We start from the raw sequence: 17,691 nt of genomic DNA, 5'->3' as shown, positions 1-17,691 counted from the left end.
GTCTGGTTTGGACACACAAAGCCTGCAGCCGTCAAGGAGGCTTGCAGAAACCTGCCCAGTGCTTAAGAGAGATTGTTCTGGGGGAATGCCAGCTCAGAATCAGATGCTCACATTAATACTGTCAGACAGGAGGTGCTGCCACCCTGGAGCCATCTCAAACTCTGATTTCTGTTCTCCTAGGGTAACCCTCTTCCTGGGATCTTCAAGTTCCAGGTGGTTATCACCACCTTTGAGATGATCCTTGCTGACTGCCCGGAGCTGAAGAAGATCCAGTGGCGCTGTGTGGTCATTGACGAGGCACATCGCCTGAAGAACAGGAACTGCAAACTCCTGGAGGGGCTGAAGCTCATGGCCCTGGTCAGCATGTCCTGCCTGGGTTCACCTGGGAGCAGGGTGGGCTGGAGATGGCCATGCTGAGCAGCCAGATGCCACTGTCAGTGGCTGAGGCCCTGGCTCAGGCTGGAGGGAAACTATCCACGGGGCCCATTGATGGATGGGGCACTGGTGCCCTGCAACCCTCACAAAATTCTTTTTGCCAGAGTGGGATATTAACTCCCCTGGGGAAATAATCATCCCACCTAGGGGTGCTCCCTGCCAGAGCTCTGCCCAGCCTTGCAGCACAGTGTAAAGCTGCTGCAGCACACAGTTTTTGGCCAGCCCTGCACAGCACCCCTGGCCATGGTGTGCCTTGTGCCCTACACTGGGCAGGGCCATGGTGTTTGAGCTGGTTTCTTACTGCTGTACAAACATGGGAGCACTCCGTGCCAGGGGTGGCAAACAAACAAAGGGATCTGTGAGCTGCTCTGAGAAATTATTTGGATGTCCAGCCCTGGGAAAAGCAGTGCTGCTGTTATCTGGACCAAGGTCCAAACAGGCCTTTTGGGTCTTCCAGCAGTACCCAGCTTCTCTCACACTCACCTGTAGCTGGGTCAATCCTCCGAAAATAATTAGTCTTGTGACTCCCACAAGTTCCAAAAGATCGTGCTGTTTCCCCTGACTTTGTGTCTTGTGCAGCACCCTGCTGGGTTGTGAGCTTAGGTCAAAGCAGGGTTGCTACTGGTCCCCCTTCTAAACCATCACCTTCCTTTATACAAGTCCTATGTGAGTCTTCCACCTTACAGTTACCCTTCTTTCCTAGCTGGCCACTCCTGAGGACATTTCCTGCACTGGACTGGGCAGGAGGATTAGCCTGACTAGTGAGCCCAAGGCTCTGGCAGTGCTGGGACAGAGGAGCTGGTGCACTCAGGACCACCTGGTGGTGCCTGAAGCACAAGTCCATGTTGTGAGACATGGGAGGAAGAGCATTCTCCTTGAGGGATCATCTGGTCCTCACACCCCCAGGTCTTGGGGGTTGTTTGGACCCCACCTCCTTTTACTGTACATGTACCTCCATGGTGAACCTCTAAGAAAAACTCCCCCTAGTTCCCAGTGCACAGTCATACCTACCCTGCTGATTTTGGAGCACCCTGCTGAGACTGGCCCTAGCAGCAGGTCACTGCCCCTTGGTGACCCATGGCTCTGGGCTGTGTTCCCTCCTGCTCTGTCAGAGCCCCAAAGACAGACATCCTGCTCCCAGCTGCACAGAAGTTCAGGCTCTGTCACTGTCCCTGTCCAGCACCAGCACAGCCCTTCCTTGTGCCATGCCAGGGCTGAAGGCTGTGAGCAAGTGTGAGGTCTTGGGTTTGGCTGTAGTTGTACACAGGTGGACTGCAACATGTGCATGGGAGCCACAAGACAGTGTTGTGTGGCAGTGGCTTGGTCAGGGCTGTCACCATGGCCAGGGAAGCCTCTCAGGGTGTGTGTGTGTGTGTGTGTGTGTGCTGGCCAGAGTGCATCTTAGGCTGGAAAACAGGAAGCATTGTGATCTTGGAACACCTTTAACCCCAACTGATGGGGTTGAGCCATCAACCTGTTTTCTGTGTGTTCCCAGGAGCACAAGGTGCTGCTGACGGGGACCCCCCCTGCAGAACTCGGTAGAGGAGCTCTTCAGCCTCTTAAATTTTCTGGAACCACAGCAGTTCCCTTCAGAGACAGCCTTCCTGGAAGAGTTTGGAGACCTCAAGACAGAGGAGCAGGTACCTGGAAGAATTATACTAGTGACTTAGCACAGGCCACTGGGACACCTGGTGACAAAACCAGGCGTGCTTTCAGACATGTGCTTCATGAAGGTAAAGTGTACCAGGAGAAACAAAGTTGTGACAGAGCCCCCAGTGCTGTTCTGGGGAGAGGAGACCCTGCCCTAACAAGTGGTCTACTCCCAACTGACTCCCTGCTGCCCTTGGATATCTGGGTAAAACAGCTCACCTGCCTCTCCCACCTGGTCTGTCCCTGAGACCAAGAGTGCAGGGGGAATGGGGAGCTCAGTAAGTCCATGTGTCAGTCACCCTTGTCAGGTTCCCCTGGAGAGCCTTCCTCCATAGTTCTCCTTGAGTGTGGGTTATGGGAAGCTGCTTCATTGTCTGGGCTGTCACATTGCCTTTTGAGTGTGGAAATTGCACAAAGGCTGCCATTTGTAGGAGCAGGCACAGGCACATGAAGTAACCACTATCTCAGCTACCATCCAAGCTCTCAGCTCTCCTCCTGCTTCAATCACCTAAGGCTGCTGGCAGCAGAGGTGTGGAGTTCATAGCCTGAGGCTGGTCAGGCCTGCGCCGAGGATCCCAGCCCCTGAAGCTGTCCTGGCTGCTGAGCAGCTGCTCCAGAGTCCCCTGCAGTGGGTTTGCAGTGTGGGGAGGCTCCAGCCTTGCAGACCCCTCTCTGGGCCCATGTGCTTGCTGTGCAGGGAGGGCAGTGAGTTCTCCACTTGCTCTGCAGGTGAAGAAGCTGCAGTCCATCCTGAAGCCCATGATGCTGCGGCGGCTGAAGGATGATGTAGAGAAGAATCTGGCACCCAAGCAGGAGACCATCATTGAGGTGGAGCTGACCAATATCCAAAAGAAATACTACCGGGCCATCCTGGAGAAGAATTTCTCCTTCCTTTCCAAGGGAGCCAACCAGCACAACATGCCCAACCTCATCAATACCATGATGGAGCTGCGCAAGTGCTGCAATCACCCGTACCTCATCAACGGTGAGGGCTGGGCACGGGGGTTGTGGGGAGACACACAGGTGTCACTGCAACATTGGCTGCTCACTCCCAACAGAACTTGTCCAGCTGGGGAGCCAGCTCAGGCCTTGTGCCATCTGCTGATGGTGTGGCAGTGCTCTGTTCTGTTGCCTTCCCATGCAGCTCAGCTCCCTCCAAGGGCTGCTTGCTGAGGGTACCTCAGGGTTTCCTGAGACTTGCTGTGTTTGGGGGTGTTCTGATACAGGACCAACATCCCAACCTGACTTGTTCTGCCAAGAGCTGATGTGAGCCCTGAAGTTTAGTCACAGGAGTGGAGGGTCTGCATGAGGTCTCTAGCCAGCCTCCCTAGCTCTGACTGCATGGGTTCTGTTGCTCATGTGGTCCCTTGCTGCTACCCTGGGCAGCTGCACTGCAAGCCTTGCCAAAAGGACTCACATCCCTTTTCACCTGGCAGGAGCAGAAGAGAAGATCCTGGAAGACTTCCGTAAAGCCCACTGCCCTGAGGCTCCAGACTTCCAGCTGCAGGCCATGATCCAGGCAGCTGGGAAGCTGGTGCTCATTGATAAGCTGCTTCCCAAGCTGATTGCTGGTGGGCACAAGGTGCTCATCTTCTCACAGATGGTGCGCTGCCTTGACATCCTGGAAGACTATCTCATCCAGAGACGGTTAGTACAGGCTCCAGCATTCAGCAGGGCTCCTGCACAGTACCTCCATGCACTGCACACAGAGTGGCAAGAACACAGGGTGGGGATTTGGCCATCCCATGCCCACGTACCGATGGATCTGAGTTACCATCTACTGCTGGTGGGTGCGGAGACCCCAGAGCTAAGCACCTCAGGCCTTTCATTCTGTGTAGCCTAGGGCTAGTCCTCAGAGTGACCAGGTGGAAGTAGATCTTCCCTTGGTCCTGGTTCCCACGAGTCCAACATCCTTGCATCATGCATGGGTTGTGTTGATTTTGGCATCATAAGAGGCACAATTTTGGGAACGACTACAGTGCACACAGGCTGCTGGGGCCTGGGCCTTCACCTGGGCAGTAAGTCCTGGCTGGTGTGCCCACACAGCCTGGGGGAAGGAGCAGAAAGGGGTTTGAAAGCCACAGGCTGTGGCTGTGCTCCAGCCTGTGCCCTGTTGAGCAGGTACACCTACGAGCGCATCGACGGGCGGGTGCGCGGCAACCTGCGCCAGGCTGCCATCGACCGCTTCTGCAAGCCCGACTCGGATCGCTTCGTGTTCCTGCTGTGCACGCGGGCGGGCGGGCTGGGCATCAACCTGACTGCTGCCGACACCTGCATCATCTTCGACTCCGACTGGAACCCCCAGAACGACCTGCAGGTGAGGGGCGGGCGGGCCAGGCTGTCAGGAGGTGCTGAGGCACAGCTCCCAACACTTGTGCCAGGGAGGAGAGCAGGGTGCTGTGCCGTGCCAGGACAGCTGGCAGGAACGTGGGCAGAGGGAACACGGGGGAAATCACAGTGTGGCTCTGAAAGCACAGATGGGCCGCAGAGCAGGCAGAACTGTGTCCATACCTGGCTTTGGAGGGGGGGAGGTGTTGTGTGCCACGTCTGCAGAGAGCCAAGGCTCCAGCCTGAGCCCTGTGTCTTTGCCTGGGGGTGCTGGGATCTCCCATCCCTGCTCCACAGCTGTGCAGGCTGTGCCAGAGCCCTGCTGGGTCAGCCACAGCAGGGAGTGAGGGTGCTGCGGTGGGTGGGAGGTGACTGTGGCTCAGGTGGGTGAGTGTAGGTGCTGCTGCAGGGTGCCACAAGGCACACGGTCCCCGTGCAGCTGGGCTCCCTGCTCTGACACTGCCGCTGCACTGACAGGCTCAAGCTCGCTGCCACCGGATCGGGCAGAGCAAGGCGGTGAAGGTCTATCGCCTCATCACCAGGAACTCCTACGAGCGCGAGATGTTCGACAAGGCCAGCCTGAAGCTGGGCCTGGACAAAGCTGTGCTGCAGGACATCAACCGCAAGGGCAGCACCAATGGGGTACGTTGGCTGCTGGAGTGGGGCAGGTGGGAGCCTCTGCAGGAGATCTCTCCTCCTCCCCCTGCAAGTCACTGCCAGGTCACAGCAGGGACTGGGCAGGCTTTGGGGCCCCACTCACTCACACTGCTGCTCTTTGGCCTGCCAGGCTGTTCCTGCACTGCCATGGGGATAGGGGACATGTGATGCTGTGTCTGGGGTGGCATGGACTGAACAGTCCTTGACAGTCCCTGAGGAGGAGTTTTGAAGTGTCCTCTGCTTTAACAGCAGCAAGTGCGGGTTGGCTTGGGGCCCTTTCTCCTGGAGCAGAGGGAAGAGCCTTCTGTTGTGCAGTGGTTATGGCTGCTGGCAGGTTGGTGATGGCCCTGTGCTTTGGGCAGGTTCAGCAGCTCTCCAAGATGGAGGTGGAGGACCTGCTGCGGAAGGGTGCCTACGGCGCGCTCATGGATGAGGAGGACGAGGGCTCCAAGTTCTGTGAGGAAGATATTGATCAGATCCTCCAGCGCAGGACACAGACCATCACCATCCAGTCTGAAGGGAAGGGCTCCACCTTTGCAAAGGTGTGCTGTACTCCCTTGGCAGGGAAGGGGGATTTCCTTTGGGGTGGAGGAAGGGGAACATTCAGGGCACACACTCCTGCCTGTGTGTGGAGATGTGTCTGCTGTCCCCCTGTGCTCAGGAGTGACAGCACTCACTGTCACTGTGCTGGGGTGCTGCAGCTGGTGTGGCCTCCTGTCTCTGGTGGTCAGCAGAGGGTTGAGGAGGAGCCACCAGCCTGGTGGGTGATGGAAGGCTGCCTAGGAGGGTTCAGCCATGAGGTCTGGCTCTGCATAGGGACCCCAGCATGGTGGCAGGACCCATCTGCTGGGCTGCACGGTGCTTAGAGCCAGGTGCTGCTGTGCCATGGAAGCTGGGTGCTGTGGGGCCTGACAAAACCCCCAGATAGAGCCTGAGGAGCCAGCTCTGTGCTATGCTCTGGCTGATGTCTGCTGGGGCCACTAAGGGCTATCTGTCCCTCCTCCTCTTGCACAACCCAGGCTCTGTTTACAGTGAGTCAGGCATTACTGTAGGGCAGAGGGGTTCAGCTCCCTTAGACAAAAAAAGAACCCTCTGGCATGTATCAGCTTAGGGTGTAACATCCCACAGCAGCAAGGCCATGCACTTTGACAGACGTGTGGGGCATCTCTGTATGGGAGAAGGCACACCTGGATGGTTGGTTGCACCCTATTCACTCCTCTTCTTTCTTTCCTAGGCCAGCTTTGTAGCATCAGGAAACAGAACTGACATTTCCTTAGATGACCCCAACTTCTGGCAGAAGTGGGCCAAGATAGCAGAACTCGATACAGATGCCAAGAATGAAAAGGTAGGATGCAGTTTGTGGCCCATGTGCCCTACAGCTGATCTGACACCATGTGGCCTGGGGTCCCAGTGAGAGCTGCATGCTTCCTCTGGGCTTCTGAAGAGGTTTGTGCTGGGCATCAGGAATTACTGCAAGGGAAGACTGACCCATGAATGCTGGCTAAAGCCCTGATTTATTTAGCCACATGTTGATCTGTGTCTCCCTGATCTATCAGGGTACCCAGTCTGTATTCCCAGCTACTCCCACCATCAACAATCCCACCATCTGCTTGAGAGCATTGTCCAAGTGCTCCTGGAGCTCTGGCAGCCTTGGGGCTGTGCCCATTCCCTGGGGAGCCTGTTCAGTGCCTGACTGGCCTCTGGGGGAAGAACCTTTTCCTGATGCAGCTCCAGTCATTCTCATGGGTCCTGTTCCTGGTCACAGAGAGCAGAGGTTGGATCTGCCCCTCTTGAGGGCAGACTGGTGCCTCTGCCTGTCAGGAGACAGGATGCACAGGGTCCTGCCACTGACTCCAGTGAAGTCCCAGGGCTGCCATAATTCCAGCTAAGGCAGCAGTGCTATACAAGATGGCTGTAGACAGCAGGAGGGATGCCCTGCAGCTCTGCAGAGCTCACTGCTTAAGCTGGAGCAGTGGGGGAGAGAGAGAGAGAGAAAAAGTGTGTGTGTGTGTGTGTGTGTGTGTGTGTGTGTGTGTGTGTGTGTGTGTGTGTGTGTGTGTATCCTATGTGCCTGAAATCCAGGCAGATTTACATGGCATTAATTCGTTCAATGGGGTGGGGTAAGGAGAGGGGGCAGGTGAATCCTATTTAGTTTTATATTGCTCCCTCCTGCACCATTTGGAAGCTGCCTTTCCTGTTCCAGTCCACCTGTCCCCCTGACACAGAGATTACTCTGCCCTCAGCTCGGCACAGCCCTTGGCACAGGCAGCGCATGGAGGGCCAGGAGTGACTCAGAGCTGAGTCAGCTGCTGGCAGTCAGCAGTTTGGACACAGAGGGGCTGGTTTTCAGCCTGTCATCTGTCAGGCTGTTTTGTGCTGGCCAGGAGTTGTCACTTGTGCAGGCAGAGCTGCACATATGTAACTTGAAGCAGGTGATGGTGAGCCACAGGGCTGGCAAGCCAGGAGCCAGGGGCTGAGCAGAGCAGCTGACAGGGGCCAGAGCAGCACAGGTAAGTGTTTGTGCTTTACCTGGAGCACCCTCTGCTCTGTCTGTCCCAGGAGAGCCTGGTCATCGACAGGCCCCGCGTGCGGAAGCAAACCAAGCACTACAACTCCTTCGAGGAGGACGAGCTGATGGAGTTCTCCGAGCTGGACAGCGACTCGGACGAGCGGCCCACGCGCTCGCGCCGCTTCAACGAGAAGACGCGGCGCTACCTGCGGGCCGAGTGCTTCCGTGTGGAGAAGAACCTGCTCATATTCGGGTGAGTCTCACTGGCAGAGCACAGCCACAGCCTCCAGCTGCCCCCGTGCCCGCGGGCGCCACTGGCTGCACCAGCCACGTCCTGTCTGTCCCGCTTGCTGTGTTGGCTCCTTCCAGCAGTCACCTCCCTGCTGGAGCCCGGCCTCTAAGCAATGGTTTGGGATGGAAGAAGAGTTAGGAGGACAAAGCATGAGCTGGCAGTTGGCACTGCCAGAGTCTGCTCCTGCCTCTGCTCTGTTCAGTCCTGCAAACCTTTCTGCCCCTTTGCTCCTGTAATCCTAGGGGATCTGGCAGGGCTGTGCCCCCAGAGGAGCTCCTGGAGAGAGGTGCCAGCAAGGTCTCTAATTGCACAGGAGTGTTCAGTCTGTGCTCCTGCTGTTTCAGCTGGGGACGCTGGAAAGATATCCTGACCCATGGGCGGTTCAAGTGGCACCTGAACGAGAAGGACATGGAGATGATTTGCCGGGCCTTGCTGGTGTACTGCGTCAAGCACTACAAGGGGGATGAGAAGATTAAGAGTTTTATCTGGGACCTCATCACTCCAACGAAGGATGGCCAGAATCAGGCTCTGCAGAATCACTCAGGTATTGCGTGTTCTCTCTGCCATTGCATCTGTACCCACTGTCCTGTGCCAGCCTGTGGGACTGAGGCTGCAGAATTCACAGCACAGCTGGTGGAAGCAGTCTGCAAGTGTTTGTGCCTCAGCACTGCAATTCTCTTCACAGAGAAAGGGGCTTCCATGAAGCTGACCTCCACATTGACCCTCAGAGCAGCAGCAGAGGCTGGCTGAGTGAGGGAGGCTGTTTTCTGGCTTTCAGTGCAGAGAGAGCCTTGTGATGGGAGCAGAGGTACTGCTATGTCTTCTCTGGCCAGGGAACACTGTCGAGGTTCCCCTGTGCAAGAAGGTGCTGGGCAGGCAGCTTGTGAGCACCTTATGAGCATGTTGGGTGTAATAGGGATGAGAGTGCTGATTTCACTCAGGGCATGGACATGCCTCAGGCTGCTGCTCAGGGCCCCCCAGGGCACAGCAGGGACGTGGTACAGGACCCTGCCTGTGCCTCTGGGCAGCACGGGCAGCTGCACCAGGGAGAGCTGGAGGTGCACTTGGGCATCCATCTCACACCAAGGTGGTGAGTTTGATCCCCATATGCATCATTCACTTAAGAGTTGGACTCAGTGATCCTTGTGGGTCCCTTCCAACTCAGAATGTGATTTTGTGATTTCCAGCTTTTCTTTTCCCTTGTCGTGGTGCTTGTCTCAGACTTACTGGTCTGCAGTGCCTGCCCTGATGGATGGAGGGACAGTGTTGGTTTGTCCTGAGATTTATTCAATGCACAGTGCTCCCCAGGTGATGCTGCCTTCTCTCACTCTGTGTAGCAGGACCCTTGTCCTAGGCTGGCTATGCTCTCTCTACTCAGAGGCAGTGTGTCTGAGGTTCATGTCTCACATGTCAGGTCTGTAATTGCATCTGTTGGCTAGAGGTGTCTGTGTTCTGTTTTGTAGAAGTTCCCAGTGTATCCTCAGCTTCAGACAGGTCACCCAAAGGCTTCCCAGCACTGCTGTGCCTCTGGCTGTAGCTCTGCCTCTGATGGACACTGCAGATTGGCCTCCCCACCTGCAGTACAGTGGCTGCTCTCTGTAGGCTCCTCTGGGGCTGGGGCAGCCTTAGAGCCCACCCTGTGAATGAGGGGCCTTGGTTTCATCTGTGAGCCCAGTGTGGCTGCTGGCTCCTGCATCTGGGCTTGTGGCCTGGGACATGTGGTCACTGCCTGTAGTGGCAGAGGACTGTGGCTGACCTTGCAGCACAGTGCCTGCATCCTGTGGCTCTCAGGACAGGTGAGTGGGGCTGGGGGAGCCCACAGTGTCCCTCAGGGAGTCAGAGCCCAGCAGCCACGTGCTGCTTGTTCTGTACTTGTGATTTGTGGCACAAGGTGAATAGTGGGGGGGCTGGAACTCTCCAGACTGCTTTTGACATCAGGGAGCTGGGCTGAAACCTGGGACTTCTGTTCCCAGATGATGGAGCACAGGCAGGGCTGTTGTGGAGTGGTGATGCTACTGAGCACCAAGTGTATCATAATTGGTGCTTAAACCCCAGCATCATCATTTCCTTCTGCTTGGAAGTGTCCAGCTAGCTTTTGCAGCATGAGGTCCGAGGATGTGGCTTTTGGTGGCTGCCATAAGTTATTCCAGTCACCTCCTGCAATGGCAGTCACTTTGGCAGTGCTGCTTCCTGCTCTTGCCGCACAGCCCTGCCCTGAGAGCAGCTAGTACTGAGCTTGAGAGTCCTGTGGGGAGCAGAACAAGACTCAGAAAACAAATAACTGGTATGAGTGGTCTTGATTTAGATAATGCCAAGTAATGAACAAGACACAGTTTCAGCAGAGGGTCAGGATTGCTTTAGGGCAAGAGCATTGAATGTTGACCAGCAAAGTGACCAGGAGCTTCTCCACCAACTCTTTAGAATGGCTTTTCCCACCTGTGACACCTCTGTGTTGTCTGGGTCAGAGGAGCAATGACATATCAACCTGAAGTCAGGAGCTGGAGAAGAGCAGAAGCAGCAGAACACTTCAGGGCAGAGCAGTGCTCCTTCCTCAGTCAGGAAGTCCTTCAGCAGTAGCTGCTGTGGCTCCCCAGGCAGCCTCAGGTACCCCTTGTGTCTGAGAGAGCTGGCTGGGCAGGTGGTGCCCCATTCCTGATGTGCAGAAAGGAGCAGCAACCTTCAGCCCTTGCTGGGGCATCCTGGAGCTCTTCTCAATCCCACATCTGTGGGATCTCGAGGAGTGAGCACAGCACCCAGACAGTCCAGCTCAGACTCTGCTCTGATCCAGCACCATCCTGCCTTTCATCCTGGAACAGCCCAAGCTGCTGAGGAAGCAGCATGAGTTCATCAGGCCAGTTTGGTGCTGGGGACAGGAGGCCTGGTGCCTACTGCAGGCTTCAGCAGCCAGCTGGGCCACAGCTCTTGTCCTGTCATGGAGCTGCAGACTTTATGCAGAAGTTGATGACATGGTGATGCTTTCTCTTCTTTACTGGTGTCACAAGACCAGACAGATGGGATGAGACTGCTCAGGCATCCTTTCTCCTTCATGTCTGCTGTTCCTACCTCAAGAGCAGCTGCCCAGGGGAGCAGCTTATCCCTCTCTGAAGATTCCAAAAACAGTGACAGCGCCAGGAGTTGTTTCCACATTCTGCTGTGAACTCGCACCTTATTTCAAGGTTGAAATGTGTTTAATTTTCATCTCCAGCCACTGGACCTCATTTAATCTTTATCAAGCAGATGAGACTGCATTCACTTTCCCATTGGTGCCTTAGCCCCCTTGCAGCAGTGCAGTTCCCCCAGCCTGGCTCCTGATGCAGGGTGTAAGGAGCAGCCCTTACAGATCAGATCAGCAGGTCTGGAGCTTCTTGTTGGAGCTCTTGTCCCAAATAACTGTCCCCACAGGGTGACCTTAGAGGTGGCTGTGGTGTGTAAGTCAGTCTCCAAGGGCAGTGCCCAGGCCCAGGGTCCCTTCCATGCTTCATCCCTTCTGTGGGATATTTTTGCACATCAAGAGCCATGTTATTATGTGGGCTCAGCATTGCACTGAGAACACACAGCAGTTCAGTTTCTGTCGTGATCCCCAAGTTTTTCACAGAGATGTGAAAAATCCCATTTGGGGCTCTGCATTTGCCCCGTGCTCTTCCTCTCCTTGGCTCTCCAGGCTGCAGCTGGCACCTCTGCAGCTCCTGGGCTCCTCTGGGCTCCTCTGCAGTGCCAGGCTGTGCCCACCATGCCTGTGGTGCTCACTGGCTGCCACTCACTGTTACAGGCTTGTCAGCACCCGTGCCCAGAGGCAGGAAGGGGAAGAAGACAAAGAACCAGATGCTGCTTCCTGAGATAAAGAATGCAGACTGGCTGGCCACCTGCAACCCTGAGGTGGTGCTCCATGATGACAGCTACAAGAAGCACCTCAAACAGCACTGCAACAAGTGAGTCACAGAGTCATGGAGTGATTTGGGTCAGAAGGAGCCTTAAGGAACATCTTGTTTCATTACCCTAGCCAAGGGCAGGGACACCTTCCACTATCCCATGTAGCTCCAAGCACTGTCCAACCTGTCCTTGAACGCTTCCAGGGATGGGGCAGCCACAGCTTCTCTGGCAACCTGTGCCAGGGCCTCACCACCCTCAGAGTGAAGAATTTCTTCCTGACATCTAATCTGAATCTCTCCTCTTTTAGTTTAAAACCATTTCCCCTTGAGGGAGCCTGCATTGGCTCATGGAGACAGTGGCTGGGGGCCTTTAGTGTTGGGAGGGAGGGAGGGGGCTCACAGCCCACAAAGGATCACCATCTCCCATTGCTGGAGGACCCTCATTCTCTCCAGCTCATGGAAGCCATGTCCCAAGGTCACAGGGCTGGCAGTGTGACACTGCACGGTCCCTGCACAGCCTGTGCTATGGGAGTGGGTCCTTGCAGGTGGGAAGAGGTGGTGTCAGGCAGGTTTCAGAGCCTTGCTGACCTCTCTGCTGCCCGGGACAGGGTTCTGCTGCGGGTGCGAATGCTCTACTACCTGAAGGCTGAAGTGCTGGGGGAGGCTGCGGATAAAGCCTTTGAGGGGACCCCTGCCAGGTAGGGAGCTGACGGTGACCCCTGCGGGGCTTCTCGGGCTGGAGCCACAGGCACCTGAGCCAGCCAGTCTGGGCTCCCTGCAGCTCCAGATGAGTCAGACCCCACGTCTTCCTCGGGCAGAACTGCACCCTGCCTGTGCAGAGGCTGCAGCCGTGGCAGCCCTGAGGGGGCTGAGGCAGCTGAGACTGCAGCACCAGCCTGGGGTGATGGGGACCTGCAAGGACACCCTGCAGGAAAATGGTTCTGTGTGCTGCTTGACAAGTGGGCCCTTATACAAGTCTCTCCACGGAGACTGCTCCCAGTCTCAGGGCCAGGCCTCAGAGCAGAGCATGCCCCATTGCTGTGGCCTGCAATCCTTCCCAGAACTGGGAAGAGTGGGGCCCACAGGCTCTGTAATGGCACTGAGCCTGCAGCCTGCCAGCTCCTGACCTTTCTGCAAAGACTCAGCTCTCAGGGCTTCTCAGAGAAGCATGATATCTGAGCTTAAAAGCTTAATTTTCCCAAGTAGGGGCTGCTGCCTTCCCCAGCACAGCTCCATCAGCACTGTGTGGGGAGACACTGTTCTTTTGGAGTTGGTAGGTGTGAAGTGTTTTAGCCCTAGAGATGCTGTTCAGGTAAGACAGGATCCTCAGTCCTCTGGTGTTGCTTGGGTGGGAGGGGAGGGAGGCTGAGGGCACCCACTGGCCTGGAGAAGGAGCAGGAGGGCAGCAGGCTGTGGTGGAACCAAGGCTCCAGCTCTGAGTGCAGGGAGATGTGTACCTGTGTCATGGTGGGGCCCCAGGCCAGTGCTCATTAGCTGTGGCTCCTGCCTCCCCCTGTCCCTTCTGAGCCATGCCCAGTGCCTCTCAGTGTCTGGTGAGGCTGGGAGGGGGTGTTCACACCGTGTCTGCCACAGGGAGCTGGATGTGCTGCTGCCAGACATTGACTATGTGGAGATCCCAGTGGACTGGTGGAACGCTGAAGCTGATAAATCCCTGCTCATCGGTGTCTTCAAGCACGGTGTGTACCCAGCTGTCTGGTGGGTGCTGCTGTGTGAGGGAATGATACCTCTGCTGCTGGAGGGGATGTCATGTCAGTGCAAGGGACAGAGCCATGGCCGTGCTCCACAGCCACACAGCACTGGGACAGCTCTCCTCAGGTGCCAGCAGCATGTCTGGGGGGGAGCAGGCACCCCATGGTGTCCAGGGTGGCCGTGGCACACCTCGTGGTAGACTCCAGTTTGCCAGCAGCGGTGTGCAGTTGCTGTGTGAGGGAAGGAGAAAGGCACAGCTCTTTTCTTGGCCTCATCATGGAGTCCCGGTGGGGTTTGCAGGAGGCACAGGGCTGTGTGCCCCAGAGCTGCTCCCTGCTGGTGGGCAGGATGGGAAGAATGGCCTTTGCCTGCTGCCCAGGGGCTGCAGAGCCTTTAGCAGCTTTGGGAAAGTGTTGTGGGTTTCTAGAGGTGAGAACTGTTCTGGTGGCAGCACAGAGGGGTGAGGGCCGGGTGGGGAGCTCTGTCCCACAGGAGGAGGGATGGGGAGCTGTGTCCCACAGGAGGAGTGTGGGGAGCTGTGTCCCACAGGAGGAGGGATGGGGAGCTGTGTCCCACAGGAGGAGGGATGGGGAGCTGTGTCCCACAGGAGGGTGGGGAGCTGTGTCCCACAGGAGGAGTGTGGGGAGCTGTGTCCCACAGGAGGAGTGTGGGGAGCTGTGTCCCACAGCAGGAGGGATGGGGAGCTGTGTCCCACAGCAGGAGGGATGGGGAGCTGTGTCCCACAGCAGAGGGATGGGGAGCTGTGTCCCACAGCAGAGGGATGGGGAGCTGTGTCCCACAGCAGGAGGGTGCGGAGCTGTGTCCCACAGCAGGAGGGTGGGGAGCTGTGTCCCACAGGAGGAGGGTGGGGAGCTGTGTCCCACAGCAGGAGGGTGGGGAGCTGTGTCCCACAGGAGGGATGGGGAGCTGTGTCCCACAGGAGGGTGAGGAGCTGTGTCCCACAGCAGGAGGGTGGGGAGCTGTGTCCCACAGGAGGGATGGGGAGCTGTGTCCCACAGCAGGAGGGTGGGGAGCTGTGTCCCACAGCAGAGGGATGGGGAGCTGTGTCCCACAGCAGGAGGGTGGGGAGCTGTGTCCCACAGGAGGGATGGGGAGCTGTGTCCCACAGGAGGGTGAGGAGCTGTGTCCCACAGCAGGAGGGTGGGGAGCTGGAGGGATGGGGAGCTGTGTCCCACAGCAGGAGGGATGGGGAGCTGGAGGGATGGGGAGCTGTGTCCCACAGCAGGAGGGTGAGGAGCTGTGTCCCACAGGAGGAGGGTGGGGAGCTGTGTCCCACAGGAGGGATGGGGAGCTGTGTCCCACAGGAGGGATGGGGAGCTGTGTCCTACAGCAGGAGGGCTGTGCGGAGCTCTGTCCCACAGGAGGAGGGTGGGGAGCTGTGTCCCACAGCAGGAGGGCTGTGCGGAGCTCTGTCCCACAGCAGGAGGGCTGTGCGGAGCTCTGTCCCACAGCAGGAGGGTGGGGAGCTGTGTCCCACAGGAGGAGGGTGGGGAGCTGTGTCCCACAGGAGGGTGAGGAGCTGTGTCCCACAGCAGGAGGGATGGGGAGCTGTGTCTCACAGCAGGAGGGTGAGGAGCTGTGTCCCACAGCAGGAGGGCTGTGCGGAGCTCTGTCCCACAGGAGGAGGGTGGGGAGCTCTGTCCCACAGCAGGAGGGCTGTGCGGAGCTCTGTCCCACAGCAGGAGGGATGGGGAGCTGTGTCCCACAGCAGGAGGGCTGTGCGGAGCTGTGTCCCACAGCAGGAGGGCTGTGCGGCCGGCTCAGGCTCGCTCTGTGTGTGTGTGTGTGTGTGTGTGTGTGTGTGTGTGTCTCTGGTGGCAGGGTACGAGCGGTACAACGCCATGCGGGCCGACCCCGCGCTCTGCTTCCTGGAGAAGGTGGGCATGCCGGACGAGAAGCTGCTCTCTGCCGAGCAGGGCGCCAGCGACGGGGCACAGGACGCTGCTGAAAGGTGGGCAGGGGGCAGGGCCCAGCTCTCGCAGCCGGGCTCGCTCCTGGGGTGTGGGGTGGAGGGAGGGAGCAGGCTGTGCTTCTGAGCTCCTCCCCTCCGTGAGGTGAGGGATGGCAGGAGCACCAACTTGTGGTGCTGAGAACTGGCATAGCCACAGGGGCTGTGCTGCCACTACCAGGGGCTGTTCACTCTCTCACCTAGGGGCAGCGTGGAAAAAGAAGAGAGCAGTGGAGAAAAGCTGGAGGGGCTGTCAAAACAGGAGGTGAGTGGGATTCACAGTAATAGATACAAATCTGATGCTGCCCAGCCTGCCCTGTAGTACAGGCTCAGCTCCACGAGCTCTGCAGGGCAGTAGGGAGCTGGCATGGCTGGTCTGCCTTGTGTGTACCTCACCTTGTGTGCATTGCCTCTGCTCCCTGGAGCACAGCTTCTGCTGTGCTGCTCTGTGGTACCTGTGGAACTGTGCAGCATCTTCCTCCTGAGGAGCTGAGGGGTATTGAGGGCTGGGGAGTCCCAGGAATGCTGGTTCTCACTCTTGGTTGACTTCAGGAGCCATGTAGGGCCCTGGCAGAGGAGTCAGGGATGTCCCAAAAGAAATGGCCTTGTGGGGGAGAGGAAGATCAGGGAATGAGGCAGCACATGGCAGTGCAGGAGTTGTTCAGACAGTAGAAGCACTGCTCCACAGCCTCTGTCACTGTGGTGATCCTTCCCTCCAGGCCCAAAATGGCCTCTCTGAGCTGTCACCTCTGATCTCGTGTGCTGAGCACAGCCAGCATCTGCAGCCCAAGGGCACTGGACACACAACCCTGCCCATCCCACACCCTACACACTGCAAAGGATGGGGGGCTGTGGGTGCAGAGGGTTCTGTGTGGGGTTGAGCCCTCTCTGATTGTTTCCTTTTACAGGACATAGTGGCTGCTGGGGTGGGTGAAGCCAGTGAGAAGCGGGACGAGCCAGCGACAGGTGAGGCCATGTCTCCTGCTTTGTGGTCCCTGGCTTCCCAGGGTTTGCTGTGGCACAGCCCAGCCTGAGTGCTGCCCCAGGCACTGATTGGTGGGAGCAACACTTTGCTGGGCTGGAGGGACATGCTGCTCTGTGTTAGTGGGTAAGGCAGCTCAGCCTGGGCGGGGGCCCTCATGCAGAGACTCACAGGTGACCCATGGATGGGCCTGTGGCAGGGCAGCCAGGGTTCCAAGTGATTCCAGCCAAAGCTACCCAGGATGACTGGAAGCCATTAGCCTGCTCTTATTCATGCAGCTGCCTACATGAGATGAGTGTGTGAGGTCTCTGCAGTGGGCAGTGTTGGCACATGCTGTGGGCTGGAGGCCCCACTGCTGAGCAGGAAGCTGCAATCTTCTCCCATGCATGGCCTGGCCTGGAGCCATCATTCCTACCCTGATCTCAGCCTCTGGACTCTCTCTGAAGGAAGCTGAGACATGATGAGGCTGTTAGCCTGCAGGCCAGGGATGGTCACGTTTCCCCTGCTCGTGCCTGCGGTGGCTGATGCTCCCCATGGGGGCAGATGGTGGAGGAAGCTCTTGGAGCTCGCCAGAGGGTGTGGAGCTGTGGCTTTGCGTGTGTGCTAAGTACTAATGTCCTTGCTGATGTTTGAAGCCCAGGATGGCTCCGACTCAGACAGATCCTGCTGGCCTGTCTCCTCTGCTCTCACGGCCAGGCTGCGGCGGCTCGTCACCGTCTACCAGCGCTGCAACCGCAGGGAGCTGCCGGCGCGCGGCGAGGCGCTGGTGCCCGCCAGCCACGGCTACTGGCTGCAGGACGACGTCTTCCGCAGGGCCTCCGAGGGGGACGCGCTCAGCAGGGACATGCACAAGAGGTAATGCAGCACAGGAGCCTTTACAAAGCTGATGTAGCCCACTTGGGTTCCTTGGCCCCCAGAAGTGACCCAGGTAAATGTCACCAGTGCTGCCAGCTGCCCAGGGCATGGAGGTACATGGTCCTTGCTGGGCTGGGAATGTGCTCTGAGGCATGGCAGCCAGCCCAGCATGAGGAGCAGCTCTACTGCAAACTGGAGTTCGTGGGTAGCAGGTGGTGACACTGAATGGGACAGCTCTTTGGGGTCAAAGTCAAAGTCAGTGTCTGCTGGGCCAGGGGTCAGTCTTAGCAGAGGAGAGTTGTGTCCTTGGGAGCCACTGTGGATGAGAGTGACTATGAGCACTGTCACAGCCTGTGAACAGTGCCCTTCCAGCCATTGTGGCTCTCACCCCTGGCTTTGCCTCCTGCTCATGGCCTGTGGAGCCAGTGGTGACAT

The 17,691-nt window shown here is 57.6% G+C and overlaps 1 protein-coding gene across 1 annotated transcript in view; it reads left to right on the top strand.

The window, feature by feature from the left end:
* Nucleotides 1-17,691, top strand: part of CHD6 (chromodomain helicase DNA binding protein 6) — an 83,570-nt gene that overhangs the window by 49,811 nt on the left and 16,068 nt on the right. Inside the window, 18 exon segments of the mRNA XM_056507138.1 lie at nucleotides 181-357; nucleotides 1,931-1,957; nucleotides 1,959-2,075; nucleotides 2,815-3,070; nucleotides 3,522-3,732; nucleotides 4,207-4,402; nucleotides 4,891-5,055; nucleotides 5,433-5,612; nucleotides 6,305-6,415; nucleotides 7,630-7,832; nucleotides 8,216-8,415; nucleotides 11,641-11,800; nucleotides 12,349-12,438; nucleotides 13,334-13,437; nucleotides 15,293-15,422; nucleotides 15,624-15,684; nucleotides 16,328-16,385; nucleotides 17,037-17,256. Of these exon segments, the coding sequence (XP_056363113.1) occupies nucleotides 181-357; nucleotides 1,931-1,957; nucleotides 1,959-2,075; nucleotides 2,815-3,070; nucleotides 3,522-3,732; nucleotides 4,207-4,402; nucleotides 4,891-5,055; nucleotides 5,433-5,612; nucleotides 6,305-6,415; nucleotides 7,630-7,832; nucleotides 8,216-8,415; nucleotides 11,641-11,800; nucleotides 12,349-12,438; nucleotides 13,334-13,437; nucleotides 15,293-15,422; nucleotides 15,624-15,684; nucleotides 16,328-16,385; nucleotides 17,037-17,256 (2,666 nt within the window).

The sequence above is a fragment of the Oenanthe melanoleuca genome, chromosome 20 (assembly GCF_029582105.1).
Source record: "Oenanthe melanoleuca isolate GR-GAL-2019-014 chromosome 20, OMel1.0, whole genome shotgun sequence".
In the NCBI taxonomy this organism is placed as follows: domain Eukaryota; kingdom Metazoa; phylum Chordata; class Aves; order Passeriformes; family Muscicapidae; genus Oenanthe; species Oenanthe melanoleuca.
This window is presented reverse-complemented; position numbering and strand designations above follow the sequence as displayed.